Source organism: Falco punctatus, assembly GCF_963210335.1.
Source record: "Falco punctatus genome assembly, chromosome: 5".
In the NCBI taxonomy this organism is placed as follows: Eukaryota; Metazoa; Chordata; class Aves; order Falconiformes; family Falconidae; genus Falco; species Falco punctatus.
The window spans coordinates 57,642,582-57,660,037 of NC_137584.1; the positions used below are offsets into that span (position 1 = coordinate 57,642,582).

Sequence of the window (17,456 nt, forward strand, 5' to 3'; positions counted from 1 at the left end):
TGCAAAACTAAACAAAGGACAAATAATTTGGAAAACACATAGCTTGCTATCTCCGGAACTGAGCTGCTGAGAAACAAGGGAAAAAAGAGAGATAGAAGCAGAATATAGATGTAAAGTGTAAGCCAGCTTAAAACTGGAACCAAAGACAAGAGGGTTTTTACTTAACACTTCCTTCCCCCCCCCCCCCCGTTTTTATTTCTGTTTCACATGTACATGATTTGAAGCCATTTCTGTTAGTTAATTTGGACATCTTCTCACTTCTTGTTCTCTCAGCTTCTGGACAGGTAAACATTTCTTATTATGACATCTAGAAACTAGGAGGCCAAAACTTTTTGTTCTTTTCTCAACGGTAACATAGTGGCTAAAAAACACGTCCTTTATCATACCAGCTACTTCTAAAGCCCATTTTTAGAGGAGACACAAAACTCTTGGGTATCTTTGCACTGAACTGGAGGACTATTGACCCCACCTACTTTGTCTACCATGCAGGTACCAGAGACAATGTACTAAAAATGTGAACAGTGTTCAGCAAGTTTGAGAGCCATGACATCTTGAGAAAGGCATGAACTTGAGGTGGCTCCTGCTGAACTTGGTGTTACTGCTGTGTAGAGATGCCATAGAGGAGGTGCATTTTCCTTCTTGGGGAGGTAGAATTTCCCAAGCTTTGTTTAGTTTCTGTATTTTGAAGTTATGTTTTGTTAGTAGGTTTTCTGCTGCCAATCCCTTAGCACCCTTAAAATCTGCTCGCTGCTTTCTTCCAGCTGAAGGAAAGGCAGCTGGAGAGGGGACTGCCCTCAGCTTACTTCAGCTGATAATTATTAGAGTGGGAAGAACCTGTCAGGTAAGGTGTTTAAGTTAACCTAACCCACGCATTGCTGAATGAAAGAGATGTGTAAGTGGATGAGGTAGATGGAGGGCTCAGTAATCTTTAGCTGAATGGTGGTGACAAGCAGCTGGCCACAGTGGCCTATTCAGCCAGTGCTGGGAACCCTGCAGGTGAGACCTCCCTCCTAGACCTTTCATGTATTTGAAGGCAGGGTCCAAATGACTTCTCTGCACTGAGACCCATGCTCTTGTCTTGTTTTGCATCCAGGCGCTGACCCCCTTTGATCTTGCTGTTTCTGAATTCCTTCTGTCTGTCAACACTGGAATTTCTTTTCTCCTTTACCGCCCCACCCCCCTCCCCCTGCCAGTCACCCACCAGCCCTCTGTTTCAGGTTCCAGTCAGTTGGTGTTAATGATTTGCACTCATTTTCAACCTACCTTTTTTTTTTTTTTTTTTTTTGTTTTTAAATAGATGGACTATTTTCATGCTTTCGTTATATTTCTCTTTCACTCTCTGCTTTTTCATGTGTTTTAGTGTTACAGGGTCAGTTGTGCCAATCCTCAGCATTGGGTTACTACTTGCTTTCCATTCATTAGTCAGGTGCTGCAGGAACCCGGTGAAGCATCCAACAATCATGGTCACTGCTTTCTAGTACAGATGAATGCCTTCTACAGTGAATGGTAAGATGCCCACGCAGAGTTGAACTGTGAATCATATCATCAGCATCTTCAGTTCACATCTTCTGCCCTTTGTTCCACCCTGTCTTCATACTTTGATGCTTGTCACTGCAATTGCAGTGGCTGGAGGTCTTCATCAGGTTAAGTTCTCCTATGCTTCTTCACCTGTCAGCTGCCCTTGATGCCTTTGTCAGTGTCGCAGAAGTGTCTGTCTTATTGGTTTTTTGTTATGTCATTTGAATATTTTCTCCTTCTTGAGATTTCATTTGTGGATTTTGTATATTGGATCCCTTTATTTCTGCTTCACTTTATCTCAGGATACCTTCATCCAAAAGCAGAAAATCAGCTGGGTTTTTTTGCAGGTGACTCACAAGTCTGTATCTGCACATCACAACTGTCACTTCCTGCCCTACGTGAAAGGGCACACTTATTTCTCTGATTTATTGGAAACATATCCCTGCATCTTTTCTCCCCATTTCATTTTTCCCTGACTTGTGTCAATAATTCAGGCACATATTTGAGTCAGAATTTTCTCAGCTCATGTATTTTAACTTGCTGATTATTTCTGTGTAGCTGCTCTGTAGTGCAGTGTTTCTTATTTGTGCATGCAGCTCTAATGCTTGTTTGGGCTCCCAAGATCTAGTTCTCTGGTTTGTCTTAGTTCTTCTACCCATCCAAGAAGTTGCTACCTAGATCCCTTACCCATTGCTCTGGCCAGCTATGTCTGTGCTCTCTGGCAATAGCAACTGGCAATGCTGTTGATGGTTGCTGTTTGATACAGCATGTTTTAAGAGAAAAAAACAGGGGTTGCAGCAGAATAGTGGTGAACGGCAAGGGCAAATACGCTTGTTCAAGAGCTGGGATTTATTAGTTTCCCAAAGAATCTGCTCAGTTAGGGAATGTTGATGCTGGTGTAATCCCAATTACTGATTTTTTTATTAACACCATGAGAACTGAATTTTAACTAGGCAGTTACTAGAGGCTTTCAGAAGGCCTCTGATACATGTGCAAACACAAAAATACGTGTGTGTCTGCATGTAGATGCATATATTGCTCTTGCATAATGTGTGTCATTCCTTTGATACTGAAGTGTTGACATTTGATAAGTGTTCATATTAACCTGCTGTCTGCTAGCCCCACAGGCAAGGCTGTTATAAAATCACTTGAATGCCAAATGGGATTTGAACTGTTGTTGTATGTAAGAGGTATAGTAACTGTGGAATGAACAACTATTGATGTCCATACTATTGGCTTATCTCTTAGTTGTCGCCAGTGGTAAGTAAAGCTGTAGCACTTAAAACATTTGAAAGATGCTGATTGCCCATAGTGTTCGTTATCCCTATACTGTCAGATTTTTTTTTTCACTGTAGAAATTGTGCATAAACTGTCTGTGCTACAGATGTTAATGGGTATAGCAGGTCTGACTTTAAAATTAGAATGAGACTTTATTTCTGTAAGTGTATCTAAATAGACATAATTATATGTTAAGCTGTAAATTTTAGTGTAATAAATGTGTCTTGGCTTGTCATACAACTTTGTGCAGGTTACTGCAACATCTCTCTCTTGCACTGCTTTCACTTACAGTACAAAAAAATCAATCTCAGTCGTGCAAGTCTTCTGTACTGATTGAAATTTTGGATGTTGTTTGTCAGAGATCAGCAGAAATCCCTTTAGTCTGAGAGAGCTGTAGCTTAAATATCATGCTTTTCCTGAGTGGTTAGCTTTCTCAGACTGAGCTGTTAAAATAATCTTGTTTTTATTAAAAAAACTACTGGGTACTGACCAGTGCTGTAAGAGATGGTTTTAAAGATAATAATTCAAAGATAATACCTTGCATGAGTCATTAATCATGAGTCATGATCAGCAGGCAGTGATATCCAATTTGTTTTCTAATCCCACACTTGCTGATGCTCTTTATTACCATAGTGATAATATTAAAGAGCTGTTAATGCATATAACCACGCAGCTGAAAATGGCAGACTTTTTTTTTTTTTTTTTTTTTTTTTTTTTTTTAGAATAAAATTTCCATATCTTAAATCTGTTTTGCTCTGTACATTTCTTGACATGAAAAATCTCGGTAGTATCGAAGTGATCAAACAAGTATAATTTGGCAGTGAGTTAGGTTAACAGAACAGACTTCCCCCTTCCTCCTTTACTTTCAGGCCAATCACTGTTGCTTCCTTGAGAACTAAATCCAGTCTGTCTTCTTACAAGGACTGGGGGGGCTTTGTAGCCATTAAAAATTGGGAGCTAAGTGTTCAAGCTATGCTTCGCAACAAGTGCCTGCACTATCCGTTTTTAATGTTGGCTCTCTTCTGAGCGAAAACTAGGAGCTGGGTGGGAAGTTTTGTTGCATGAATGTATGTTAGGGAATGACTACTGAGGTTTAAGAGAAAATGGAAGGCCATTTCTCTTCTGAGAGCCTGAATATAAAAAGAATAATTTAGCTGAGAAATGAGCTTTAGAAACCTGTTTTCACTCTTAAATGAAATTTCACAAAGAAAAGTGATTTTAAAAACTCTGGAAGGTGATGGTTGAACTGTTACAGATTATATTAGAATGTGCATAGATGGGAGAGTGTTGGGGTGCACTTTATGAAGTAATAAATCTTGTTTCCAATTGGATTTTAACTTTATTAAATTTTAATTAGTTTTATCGGTTTGTGCTTTAGTGTAGAAAAGTTGATCGTGACAGATTAGAACCTTAAATTTAGTTAGGAGCTCAGAAGACCCTTCAAAGTGTCTCACCAGATGTTAAAAAATGATCCCTTTACCTGTTCCAGTGAATATGTCCTTATAATGCATAATTTGTTACTTCGTTACTACTTGATAGTTTCTTTGTATTGAACTTGTGAGATAGTGCTGTATTGATGGATGCAATGTGGCAGGACAGGTGTGAATCTACTGGCATAGGTGGCTCTTCAAAATTGCCTGGTACGATGCATACTCCTCCACATCCCATAATGTCATTGCTGTGCAGGCGACTTCTCCATTTCGATGGGGATTACACCTGCCCCAAGAGAAGCATTTTCCTCTTCAGTGTAGGATGGTACAGCCAGAGACATGATAAGTAAGAGTTCACCTGACAGGATAGTTCACTTCTTTCATTATAAACTAATTCAGTGTGGGGTTTTTTAATGTGTGTTTACTTGTTTGTGTGTGTATAATAAAAGTTTTAAAAAAATTGAGTCTGTAAACTGTAAGATGCCCTGAACACACCATAAAATATGGCTGTTAACAAATTCTATCTTGGTGAATATGTTTGTGTTCTGGGTTCACCTTAGAAAAACTTCCCAGGACTTTCTTGCCAATTTTGAAAGAATCTTGTTTTTGCCAAATACGATTAAGAAACAAAGATGGTCTTTTCCCAGTTCTCAAAAAAAAAAAAAAAAAAAGCATCTACTGTGTCTTCTGAACAGCTGTATCCATTAAAAAGTGGGTTGGAACAAAGCTTGGAGTACTCTAGCAAACTGCAAGATTTAAATACAACAAACCTTTTTCTGTGTCCTGTGGGGGTTCTCTTGATTCCCACTCTGAGTGGCTTCTAAGATAACTTATTTTTCAGTTCAGGCTGTACCCTGTTTCTTTCAAATCACATGTAAACCACTTTCTCCAGGAGACCCTTTTCCAAAGTAAATAAAATAAGTCAGAGCCACAGATTAAGAATAGTAATTGATAATTACTTTCTTGTCATTTCCTGATATATAGTCATGCAGTGTAGAGTGGAAATAGCAGAGGAATAAGCCATGGGTATGCTGGTACATAGAAATAGTTTACCAATATTATGTACCTGTATAAAAGGCAAGTGTGATGCTCAATATATAATACTGTTGTACACTTTTCATCGTTTGGAGTACTGCACAGGTCCTGGTGCTTTGTGTCCAGGTGAGATGAATTCAAAGGGCTACTGGAATGACTGACAAAAGCATATAGCTACCAGGGGCTAGGCAGACTAACTAGTTTTAAGATGGGTTGTGATAAACGTGTGGTAATGTGAGGAAACAGACCTCAATACAGGAATGGTCTTAAGTTTTTAATTTTTGAGTTCAAGTATTTATCTCAGGGAGGTCTTGCTGTAATAGTTGCTTACAGAAAAGCAGGAGATCCAGATCCTGAAAACTGTGGAGTTTCCTCCAACATAGGTGTGGGGTTTGGGTATTTCATTTTAGGGGGGAGGATGAGGGAGTGTTTGGAAGACTAGTACAGAGTAAGTTGGCTCAGTGGAACATGCAGGAGTCTTACTGTAGTTCTTGAGCCTTTTTCATGTTCTGCGTGCAAATGCTTTTGGGTAATTTTTACAAGAAAAGATTTTAAAAGATGCTGATTTCTGGCTTAACTACTAAAATAACTTCATAAAACTCCTGATAACTTTGTGTGGGAGTAGGTTCAAACTAAGAATTTTGCAAATCCAGTCTGCAATGATTTCTGTAGACTTTTATGATTGCATCACCTTTATTTTAGTTTCTGCTGTTACACTTCCCTCTCGGTCAGAGGACTGAGGTAGATTTCAGTGGAAATTTCCTGATTATTATACCCCCACCCCATTTGTTTCCAGAAATGTCCATTTCTCTGTGGAAGAACTTACTTCAGACTACAAGGGAAAGGATACTGCAGCGGAGAAGGGTGTCACTGTATAATGGTGCTCATGGCTATGAGGAAGAATTGATAAAGAAGAAACTCCACCAGTTTGATGGTGGATCCATCAACCTTTCCAAAGAAGACAATGGCATTGGAATACTTACTTTGAACAACCCAAAGCTAATGAATGCCTTTACAGGTATTTGTTGATGGGATTGCTGGGGTTTTTTTTCTTCTTTTTTCCTTCAGTTACCCATTTTAGCGTTTTGCTTAAACAAAATTGCCTTACCATTCCTTAGTTAAAAGAAGAAATGTTTAAGTTTTATTCAGATGTGCAGCAAATGCCCACTATTCTACATAGTAGCTTTGCCATAAACATTGTAAGAATGTAAGAAATTCTCAGTGATACAGGGACTGTCTGGTAGAACATACTTCTCCCCCTCTTTTTTTCAGTCAGCACAGTTCTGCTACTGTGCTCTTGTATCTCCTTTCATTTTGTCACTATTGCTCTAGAAACATATAGAGTGTTTTTATGGGGGTGGGAAGACTCCATCTTTGTTTTGTAAGTGGTGTAGGAAGGGTGATTTTACTTCTTTGTTCTTTACCTAAAGCCCTTCCTGTAACTTAAGCTTCTGTAATTTGGTCTTTTCCAGTCACCCAGACTGGGTTCCATCTTTTCTTCATTTGCCTTGTGTCTGAAATACCATTGACTGGTTAATTAAAGGTCAGATTAGCTGGGTGTTCTCAGCTGTTGCAGATCAGGGATCAATTTTATATGCTTTCACACTGGACAATGCTTTGCTATCAAAACCAAGTACCCTATTTTATTAATCTTGTATTATGAGAGCTTTTCATCTCCAAGATGGGTATATTTGCTGTCTGTTCTTAACTGTTTAGAATATTTCAGTTTATGCTGTTCTCTTCAGACAGAAGTGGCACGGGTTCAGGGTGTGCATCTGCCTGAGCTGGAGTTGTGCATAAGCCTTTAAGAAAGCCTTTATCTCCTAATATTTTGAAATGGATACATTTGTGTCACCTTCTTAATTTCTTTTTTGCTGTTCTATTTTCCTGCCCAGTTCTCACTGTTCCTTTGCTGTCAGCAAGCATGTTTGCAACACGCTAGCAAAATGTAGAGTTGTTTGTGTGAAGAATCTAAGTCTACTCCTTCCGCTAATGATTATTACCTGAAAGGAAGAGAACCTAACAGAACAACAGAATTAGTGGTAATGCACATAGGTGTGTCTGTGGTTACTCTTTTGCTTCTCTTTAAAAACTAACATATAAAATCATTACCTAACTTGAGAAGTTGTGGCTAAAACATGTTGGCATAAGCATTGTCCATCTGAACGCCTCACTGTCAGCATACCTGCTATTATGCAATCGTAATTACATTGTTTCCTCTTTTTGTACATATTGATTTTTATTTTTGGCTCAAGACAGAGCTGTGCAATGTACAGCTTGTAGACTGTGTGCTTTTAGCTTATTTGTTGTGGAAGTTGAAAGGGGCATGAGAAATGAGATATAATGGCAAAAGGAGGACGGACAGATAAGCCCAGTCTGCTATGGAGATCAGATGTAATACAAATCAAATTGCTTGAACAAAACTTTTATAGAAACTTGCAATTATGTTCTCTGTTTTCTAGGTGCTTGACAGAAGAGGCTTGGAACTGATTTGTTGAAGTACTGAGCTGTTGCAGCTGCTATTTAGGCCACTGGTAGCTGTGCTTTGACTATACGAAGCACTATATAATGTTAATGTAATGAAATCATACCACAATCTCAAGTTGAGCACCCAAAAGTAGCAAATATTTTTTCTCTGGCTCAGTTAGTGGTCTGTAAAATAATCTCTCCTCTCCTTATAGGACTACTGTGAAAATAACTTACTAGTGTATGTGGATTAGATACTGTAGTAGCAAAGAGGAGCTACAAAAACCTGTGAGGAAATTAGTAGTTCTGTCTTTGTTGCAGACCCTGATTAGCATATAGCAAATGAGCCGTGGGATCAGGCAGTTCTGTTTTATGGTAGTGTGTAGAGCCCTGTAGAGAGCAGTACTCCATTTTGCTAGGTAATAGCCACAAAAACTTGCTCTGGAAAATCTTACTATGGCAGTTCAAGAGATTACTGCTTCTTTCTACTGTGCACCTCTGCTAGAGAGTTTTGTTGTTAGAGGAGGGAGAGCAGAAGTGGTTGTGCTGGCTGCTGCGGTAGATGGTATGGCATATTAATTTACACTGCTCTTCATTTCACTTTAACATCACTGTCTGTAAACCGCAGTTGCTGAGGAACTAGCAAGCCTTTGATCCTTTTCCTTTTGTTGTGTATCAAATAGTATCCTTCAGGAGCAGTATTAAAAGGCATGGGATATGCAGCCCTTGTATTGCCCCAGCAGGACCTGGTTGACTTCATCAGCCAGAGCTTGTAGATACACCCCCTTGCCCCAAATAAATTCTATTGATTCTGTGTCTCAGAGCTTCTGGATAGTGGCAGATGTGAATTTATATATTCATGTACACTGCCTTTAGAAAGCTGCAAAACATCATTAAACTGTTAAAGAGAGATCCTATTTGCCAGGCATTTACTTTACACAGCAGCTTTTTCTCTCAAAGGAATTATGTTTATTCTGAGCTTGAGCAACTTGTGGAACTAAAAGCAGAAAAAAATTGTTGGCAAATTGCTAATAGGCAATGTGGAGATTGTTATGCCTTTTTTCTCTTCTTAACTGGAATCTGATAGCCACCTGTTTAAAATGGTCTCTTTGGAAACAAATGCTAATAATGTCCATTTAAGCCTGGTGGAACCAATTTCAGCAGCCCAACCTCTCACTGAACTAAAGTTGAACTTAATTTGAAAGAAGGAAGCCAGCCTGCAGAAATTAGATAATAATGGTGATAATTTTATTTTCTAGAATTGACTTTGAAGCATTTATTCTCAGATTATAATTAAGATTAAAGCAAATTAGTATTCCAAGTAGATTTAGTTCTGTGAAGAGCACGAACTTACTGGTATCAAATACTGAAGGACCAAGGCTGATGGAGTGAGGATTTGCTGTAGTATTGTGTGCTTATAATTATACCAAACATCATGGACAATCTTGGTTGGTAAAATAATTGTTCAGTGTTGTTATTAATGGAAGGGATTCTCTCTAGGAGGATGGGACAGGATCTGGCCAGTGTCTCTTGTCCCCTGATATTGCATGTAACTGGCTCATATGGTTGTTGTTTTTTTTGTAAACTCAAATTGTCTAGATTTTTGGCTCATAATATACTCTGTGGAAAGACTCTTCAATACCTCACTGCTTTGACTGTTAAAAGTACCACAAACAGTGGTTGTGCTCTTGACTCTGGCATAGCTTGGATGCCAGCCGAAATACCTTTCTTGTACGAAAACTTGGCAAACATGCAAAAAGTGAAATCCACAGGGTTGATGTACATCTGTTTAAACAGCATCATTGGCAGAGAAGTCGTTGTTGAGTGTGCAGTCAGGCTGGGAAAGCATTTCAAGTGAAGACCACAAAAATCTTACCTAGTCCTTGTTCTGCTCAATATTTTCATTCACGGCTTGGATGATGAAATAGAAGGTGAACTGCTGAAATTTTCAGATGACCCCAAATTGGAGAGCTTGCAAGAAGATCATTATTTGGAGCAGAGGAGTGGGATTCAAAGTGATCTTGATTAACAAAGAGCTCAAGATCAACAAGGTGTTGTTATTCCTTATTCTATTAGTGATGTGTGATGCCCAGAAAGTATGACCAAATTATAAATACAGAAGGAAAGGGAACCAGTAAAAGTGCTAGGATTTGTTAGAGGATCATAGTCTGGACCTGACAGTGGGAAAAATCAACCCAGTGTCATTCTGAGATCTATAATATGAAATGTCCATTTAATTATTGGCCTCCTCAGGAACATTGTCAAAATGTGCCATTTCACTGGCTGAGACCAAGCCTAAGGATGAAGTGCTTGAGTGAGCATTCACTTTTGGCCTGGTGCTAGGAAGCTTATGTCATAAGAAACTTCAAGGAAAAAAAGCAGGAAGGGTAAAAAAAAATCACCCATGTGAGCACGGCTGCTAACAGGCAGTTTCTCTACAGGATGCATTCTGTGCCTGCAGGCATAGGGTCAAAAGAACAACACTCTTGGCAGAAGAGGAAAGAGCCCATGAGGGTTTTGGGGGATATTTTTGAATGTAACATAAATATTCTTCATAGAGAATATCCTTCAGAATTTTGGGAAGTGCGTCCTTCAGGAAAAAATGTATTGTCAGTGCTTGTGTGCAGCATCTAAAGTGATGCTTTTCCTTGTGTTTATAAGCTCATCACTTGTTAATGATAACTTGGTTTTGGTGGTGAAAAATGTAATGTAAAACATGATGGTGGTGATAATTTCCTGTTAAAAATTTTGCTTCTCCCCTCTTGTGACAGGGACTATGATGCTAGAACTCCAGGAGAGGGTAACTGAACTGGAAAACTGGAAGGATGGGAAAGGCCTTATCATCTATGGTGCAGGAAACACCTTCTGCTCAGGATCTGATTTGAATGCAGTCAAAGCAATATCTAACTCCCAGGCAAGTAGTGATACAAATCAAGGCGTTGGAGAATAACGGGCTTACTGATAGTCTGAGTTTTGAGCTTTTCAGACAGAGGTGTGTTGCACTATGCTTCTGCTACAATTTTACGTGCAAGTCACAGAATGGAGCTTTTAATGGTTGAAAAAATGCTGGCAGCCCCTTTAAACTGTGGCTCAGGTGTTATTGTAATTGATTCGTAACTCTGAATTCTACATTACATATTCTTTCAGCCTGTTCTTTTAAAAATGTCATTTCAGTTTCTCAGCAGTATATGGTGAATTTATACATCAAATAAGCTGTGCTTCAGTAGTTTGACCTTTAGAAACAGATACAAGTAATAATTTCTCATATATTCTAAAGTCAGAAACAAATTTAAGTAGCGTGACTGCTATTCCAGAAAGGTTTCGGTTTTGTCAAAGCTGTGTTTGGAGCTACATAAAATGGAAGGACAGGTGCAGTTTTTGTGCTGTGGTCCAGTCAGGTGCGTATTGTGTAACTATGGGGAAGAAGTCAGGGTTTGATGGCAATTTCTCACTCATGCCACACTTCTTGACAACTTTCACATGTGCTGCAATTCTGTTTATGGATTAACATGTGTTCCTTGGCCATGTGTGAAATAGGGCTTTGTTAACTGCAGAGGAAGAGGGTCTTCCTATGCTGCTCCTGCATCCTGGGTTGCAGTTGTGGTAACTGGCATCCTTTTTTGTTGTCAGTTTGAGTTTCAGGATTTAACCACACAAATTAAACATTTCATTGAGCTTTCCAGTAAGAATGCCAACTCAAAAACTGGTGAATCTGTTACTAGTGGTAATTTCTTTCTGTTGATGAAACTGAATTTCATTAAAAACATAATCTTAAGTATTTCTGGGCTGATAAATAAATATGATGGTCCAGTTTTCAAAAGGTATGAGAGGCTTTGTTTCCTATGTGGAACACCATGAGAGGTATGCTTTCCTTAATGTGGAGACAGCATGCTTTATGGATATAAGTTTTTTGGGGGAGTTTTCATTTGGACGCTTTATAAGCACTGGTTACTTAAAAAATGTAGATGTATCTGATTTTGGGGGCGTGGGTATTGATTGTTATTATTTTTAAATCTGAAATTTTAAGCGTATTTTAGCATGGTAGGAACAGAAGAGGAGCTGAAACCAAGCATGGGCCAATTCTTATCTGCAGTCTAAGCTTTCCTTCAGAGTTCTGCATTCAATAATTCTCAGTGATTCTGCTTCCATACTTTGTTTGACATTTAGTATTCTGTATGTTTATGCAAATTACTTGGAGCCACTGCAGTGGCAGAGAGGGCTCTTGTAAACATTAAGGTCCATAACAGATATACTGAGCAGAATTAAATTTGTAGGTATTAATTATAATTTTGCCAAAAATTCTCTGCAAAGAATCTAGATCTTATGCTAGTACTGAAATGTAAGTCTAAAAGTCACCAGAAATGCTCCGAGAATAGTTAAATATGGTTGCGTTCTATTTCCTTGGGAGACTTCAAACTATTTATCCTGAACTGAGAGTTTCTTTACAATAGCCACTCCTAAACCATCTGTTTGGTGGGATTTAATAGTCTTTATTAAATAAAACTTTAATAGAATAAGGAATAACATTTGTTGTTCTTTAGTCTTGCAGAACTCTGTGCTCTAACACACTGCAGATGAGAGAGTTTTGTTTGGTTTCAGGTTAAAAGAGCGTTAGGTTAAGTTTTCTGTCCACAGGCATGCCTAAGGCAAAAAAAAGTGAATAGCCTCATGCCTGAACTGATGTGGTTTTCCTTTATTTTTTGCAAGGCTGCTTTAGCCCATAGCTTTTAGTAATTACAGTAAACACTTTTATCTTATTCAACCAGTTGGTTGAGGGAAGATTGTTTTTTTCATAATCTAGCATACACTTTGGCTTTCCCTGTGGTGTAGGAAAAGCAGAATAATGGCCAAGGTGCTGAAGGTTTTTCATGCCCTCTAGTGGCTCCTCTTCCTCCTCCTCCTCTTCCTCTCTCATGTTCAGTTGTTCCTAACGCTGAAACAAACCCAGGTCCCTTGCCTGTTCTCCTTTGGCAAGTGCTAACATTACATGACCAAATCACAGAAGGCAAATAGTGAAACTAGAAAAAGAAAAAAAAAAAGTGTTTTTCTTTCTGTCGTTGTAAGCCTGGTTCCCAAAAGCAATAACCCCAGTCTGGAGCGAGACTTGAGAAGCTGACTAGCTGAAAAGCAGGAGAGGCTGTTGAAAGGGCATCTGAGAGGAAGGAGACACAAAGAAGAATTTCACTTTCTTTGGTTCCTTTCTAGAAGCCCTAGGACAGAGGTTTCGGAAGCCCTAGGACAGACTGCAGCAGTAAGCTGCAGAGGGAGGACTTCTGAGCAGCTGGAGGTGGTCTGGAAATACTGTTCTATCTGTAGTGAATGTGGAGTCTAAGCTCTTGCAGCCAAAAGAGCCAGTGGTGCAGTTTTCCACTTTATGAAGGTGACTTTCTTCTTCCCTGCACCCCTAGCCTCATGGCAAACTATTAATCCTTTCCTTCCATACGTAATGCATACTGTATTTTACCTCACTTTCTGTTTGTTAGACTTCTTCTTACTCTAAGGACAGTATTAGAGCTGAAAATGTGATTATTCCACTAGACTCCGGTGAACACCTCTTTTATTCAGATAAAATACTCTGACTAGTAGCCTTATTTTGCTTGTTGGGAAGGTTTGAGTGGTATGTTGGCCAAGACACACATAATTGTGATTTTATTTTTTTTTTCAGAATGTTTTCTGTGCAGCCATTTTTTCCATGTGAAACACCGTAATCTCTCTACCACCTGAGAATATATACACTTTTTTTTTTTTTGGTCTGCTTAGTCATAACTGTATTTGTCAAGCTGGTCTGTTCTGGCATTAATCTTTAATTACCATTTTGGATTTTGTTGTGAATTGAGACAGTCTGTTTGAATGCAAGGACTCTGCTGTGATGAAGTGAAAAATTACTTTCTCTGAAGAGCTTTTTTGCAGCTTCATCCTGATGATCATAGTGTGGGAATTGTGCAAGTCCAGGTCTGAGAACTGATACCTTGTATGTTTGTGTGGGTTTTGAACTTAGCTGCTAAGACAGCTATCATGGAGGATCTGAATGTTCTTTAATTTGGGATGGAAATATTGCTGTTGGTCTAAACAGATGTCGGAAGGGGCTACAGTGATTACTAAAAGCCTCATTGTAAATCAAGATGTACTGAAATTTTCAAGCAGGCCTTTAATGTAATGGAACTGAGTTCACTGGTTCCTGTGTAGTGATTGTCATGGCAGTTTATATCTGCCTGGGCAGAGCAGGTCTTAGGAATGCATGAGTAAGTAGACAATAAATAAGCTGAAGTTGACCTACCATTATTTCAAGGTCCTATTCCAAGCTTCTAATTAAGGCAGATTCTTTATCTTGCCAACCCCTGCAAAACTGTGCTTTAGAAATTAGTAAATGCTAATAAAGAGGTATTTGTTCTTTTTCTTCCTACCATTTGTTTGGGAGGTTTTTTTTGTTTGTTCAGTTTGGTTTGGTTTTTGGTGTGGTTTTGTTTTGGTTTTTTTTTTTTTTTGAACTTGCTCAAATTGTTACCTACTGGGTTTTTATTTCTGTGGTGTCCAAACATTTGTTTTTTGATCAGGATTAAACAGCACATGTAGTTCAGTGTATGCAGTTCAGTATGCATATGAACATGGTCGTGCTGGGTCATTTAGACCAAGAACTCAACAAATAACTGGGCAATACTAGATGTCTGAGAAAGAGAATGATTTTACTTTAAAATATTCTCTTAGTCCTCATGTCGATTTTTCTCACGTCATGAGTTTATCTAGTTGTTCTTGAATTTGTGTAGGGGTTGCAATGCCCTGCTGCAAAGCATTCCACAGCTTAACGACATGTAGGAAGAAATACTTGTTTTGAACCTAGCAGCAACAGATGTTATTTGGAGCCCCTTAGTTCTTGTACTGGAAGAGAAGGGAACAATTGTACCCTATTCACTATTGTTTGCAAGCTGATGTAAAACATGGAGGAGAGAAATAAAAATATTCTTTTTGTTTTTTATGGAGGGGAGGAGGTTTTGGTGGTTTGTTGTTGTTGCTCTTGCTGTGGTTTTTAGCTGAAATGCTTTTGGCCCAAACAATAAAATATGCAGTTGATAAATTGTATCTTGTCTAAGACTTTATGGATTTGGAACAGCAAAAGTTCCAGCAGCACTCTATGGTCCTGCACAGACTCTTAAAACTCAGCTTTATGGGTGTTTTAACTGGGAGTGAGAAGAGGAAATTAGGAGGAATCTATGTAAATTCACATCATAGAAATTCAATATGGCGATACTTTAACAGTGGCTTAATTATAACTGAAATTAATATAAATTGATTGAGTTCTGTGTTTTGGTTTGTTTGTTGTTTTTTATTTTAATCTGATTTATACTAGGTTTTCTGTTTGTGCATAGTGGGGTTGGGCTGGAAGTCAGGCAAGATTAACCAAAGAGAAAAACCCCAGCTAGAGTAAATACAATGAATACTTCTGTGTACTGCATCTGTGTGTTTAATTGCTTCTCATTAGGATCAATTAACATTTTTTAATTTCCTATTCTTTGTAGGATGGGATGAATATGTGCATGTTTATGCAAAACACCCTAACCAGACTTATGAGGTAATATATTTTATTTATCCTTCTTTATGAAGTAATTATAAGTATTGGAATATGTTTTGGCTAACTCTTTAACAAGATGTTTAAAGTTAAATGCATAGTTTTAAGTATGTAATTTTAAATCCCAGACCTTGTTTGCACATGTTAATTAGGTATTTATGGATTTAAGTTAGGTAGGCCTTGACATTTTGCAACTATTAGACTTTCCAGAAACGAGAACAGAAAAAAATGTAAAGGCTTGTATGTGGAGGTCCAGGAGGTACCTATACAGTTAAGGAAATCTAGGCCTTTGAAATGTCTGAAGCTGGCTTCTGTTACTCAGTGGAAATCGGTAGCTCTTAAAAAACAAGCAGGGCCAGCTTTTGCAGCCTACGCAGGTAACATTGATTTAATATATTTATTTAATCTTCCCACTTCATAAGAGGAATGTATTCAGTTTTACCATCTGGTACTTCTGAAAAACATTTTTTCTCTTCCTTTAGATTTAGCTTCCCTTAAGAAATCACATTTCTATTAAATCCATGTGTGGTAGAGTCTGTCTTTGTTTTTTTTTCCTGCTCATAGCTCTTTGAAGATAAATAGTCTTTGTTTTCATATAATCTGTATGAGAAAGTGTTATGAATTAATATTATTCTGTAAAACTGCTCATGAGATTGGAGACCGAATAGTAGTAATACTGTAAGGAATCCTTAGGGTTAGAATCCATTTGTAGGAGTGGGTTTCCATATGATCAAAATTGATGGGGCAAAGCAAAGACAAGGAGGATGTATGAAAATTAAGCCATCACCTCAGGTGTCTTAAGAGTATGTTGAAGCTATGGTTCAGGGGGAGCACTGAACTTCTGTCAGGGAACATCTACTGCAGATGGGATCAGCCTCCCTCAGAGGGAAGGTGACTGTGATTCTGAAGGAGATGCCTCAAATGGATCAGAGCATGGGTGTGTGGGTCTTGTACCCTTATCTTTTAGATCCCCATGGACCACAGGAAAAATAACGTTACCTTCTTCCAGCGGGTTCAGTTGTGCCATGTGTTGTGTGTAGTGTGCTGCAGCTGGTAAGTGAAGTTGGGCCATAAGCAATTGTTGGTGCTTCTGTTGAAGTTAAACCAAGCATGTGGTCCTGATTGGGAAGCTGACTTCTGAATGCGGTTTCAAAACTGCTCAATGAGTTAAATGTCTCTTTGTAGTAAAAGACAAAACAGCTGTTATCAGCCTGCAGATTCTGGGACAAACCAATTGTCTTAATTTCTTAGGGAACTTGGTTTATCCTGAGTCAGTCACTATTCGTGAGTATTTATTTCACAGTGGCTGTGGTGAAAGAGATTCTCCCTACATATTCTTCCTTCCCTCTGTCCTTTGAATTACCTTGAACATGATTAAATACCTTAAGCATGATTAAATACAACACCATCAAAGGTAATGGATTGTTGCTATCCTCAAAGGATGTTTTTGTCCTGAAAAAGAAAAGAAGTTCTGTTGATGACTGACATGGTAGCAAAGCTGCTGAAGGTGTCTTGCTAAATCTCATTATTTTTAGATAACCCAGCCCTTCAGTTCTTTGTGTCCCTTTTCACTGCTTTCTGTAGTGTACTGGCTTAAGGTAGAGTCTTGTGTTGCTGTCCTGTCACTCCTTGCAGATAGTCTTTTTTAAGGTATAATCTATAGCAGGTATTTTTCATAACACAGTACATTACCTTCTTTACTTTGATTCTGTTTGACATATCTGTCTTGCTGTTTCATTTTGGCATTCCATTTCAATTATGGAATAATCATTTTGGCATAAGTAAAATTGGTTTTGTGCTGGTTACCCACAAAGATGTGGTTATTTGAATGAATTGGAACAGTATATTTTTCTGAACTTTTACTGTAGAGGTGGTTTACTTGAATTCTGTTGTCATTTCTAAAAGACTAAAAGCATGAATTTTGCTTACAAAACGCACTTGTGTAGGTTGCCTTTGATCAGTGTTGCACTAGTACAAGGAAAAGCTATTGGAGGAGGAGCAGAACTTACCACAGCATGTGATTTCAGGTAAGATCAATGATTTGAGTAGCTGTCATGCTGGGTCGGTGATTTAATGACTTTACCTATGGAATGTGGGAAGCTAGAGGAACCACTTCTACCAGGAGTCATGTCCCTGAATTCCAAGGCATTTAGAAGTGAGTTTTG

The 17,456-nt window shown here is 38.5% G+C and overlaps 1 protein-coding gene across 7 annotated transcripts in view; it reads left to right on the forward strand.

Annotated features, from left to right (window-relative positions):
• ECHDC1 (ethylmalonyl-CoA decarboxylase 1) overlaps positions 1-17,456 on the forward strand; it is a 60,098-nt gene that overhangs the window by 20,604 nt on the left and 22,038 nt on the right. For 2 of the 7 annotated variants that reach the window (XM_080390451.1, XM_080390448.1), the window contains exons 2-5: positions 6,058-6,279; positions 10,499-10,641; positions 15,242-15,294; positions 17,238-17,318. In XM_080390451.1, the coding sequence (XP_080246577.1) occupies positions 6,060-6,279; positions 10,499-10,641; positions 15,242-15,294; positions 17,238-17,318 (497 nt within the window). In that variant the 5' untranslated portion in view covers positions 6,058-6,059. Of the gene's footprint in view, positions 1-489; positions 593-702; positions 842-1,360; positions 1,507-6,057; positions 6,280-10,498; positions 10,642-15,241; positions 15,295-17,237; positions 17,319-17,456 lie in introns of those variants that run through there. The other 5 variants (XM_080390449.1, XM_080390447.1, XM_080390450.1 and 2 more) reach the window with 5 other exon arrangements.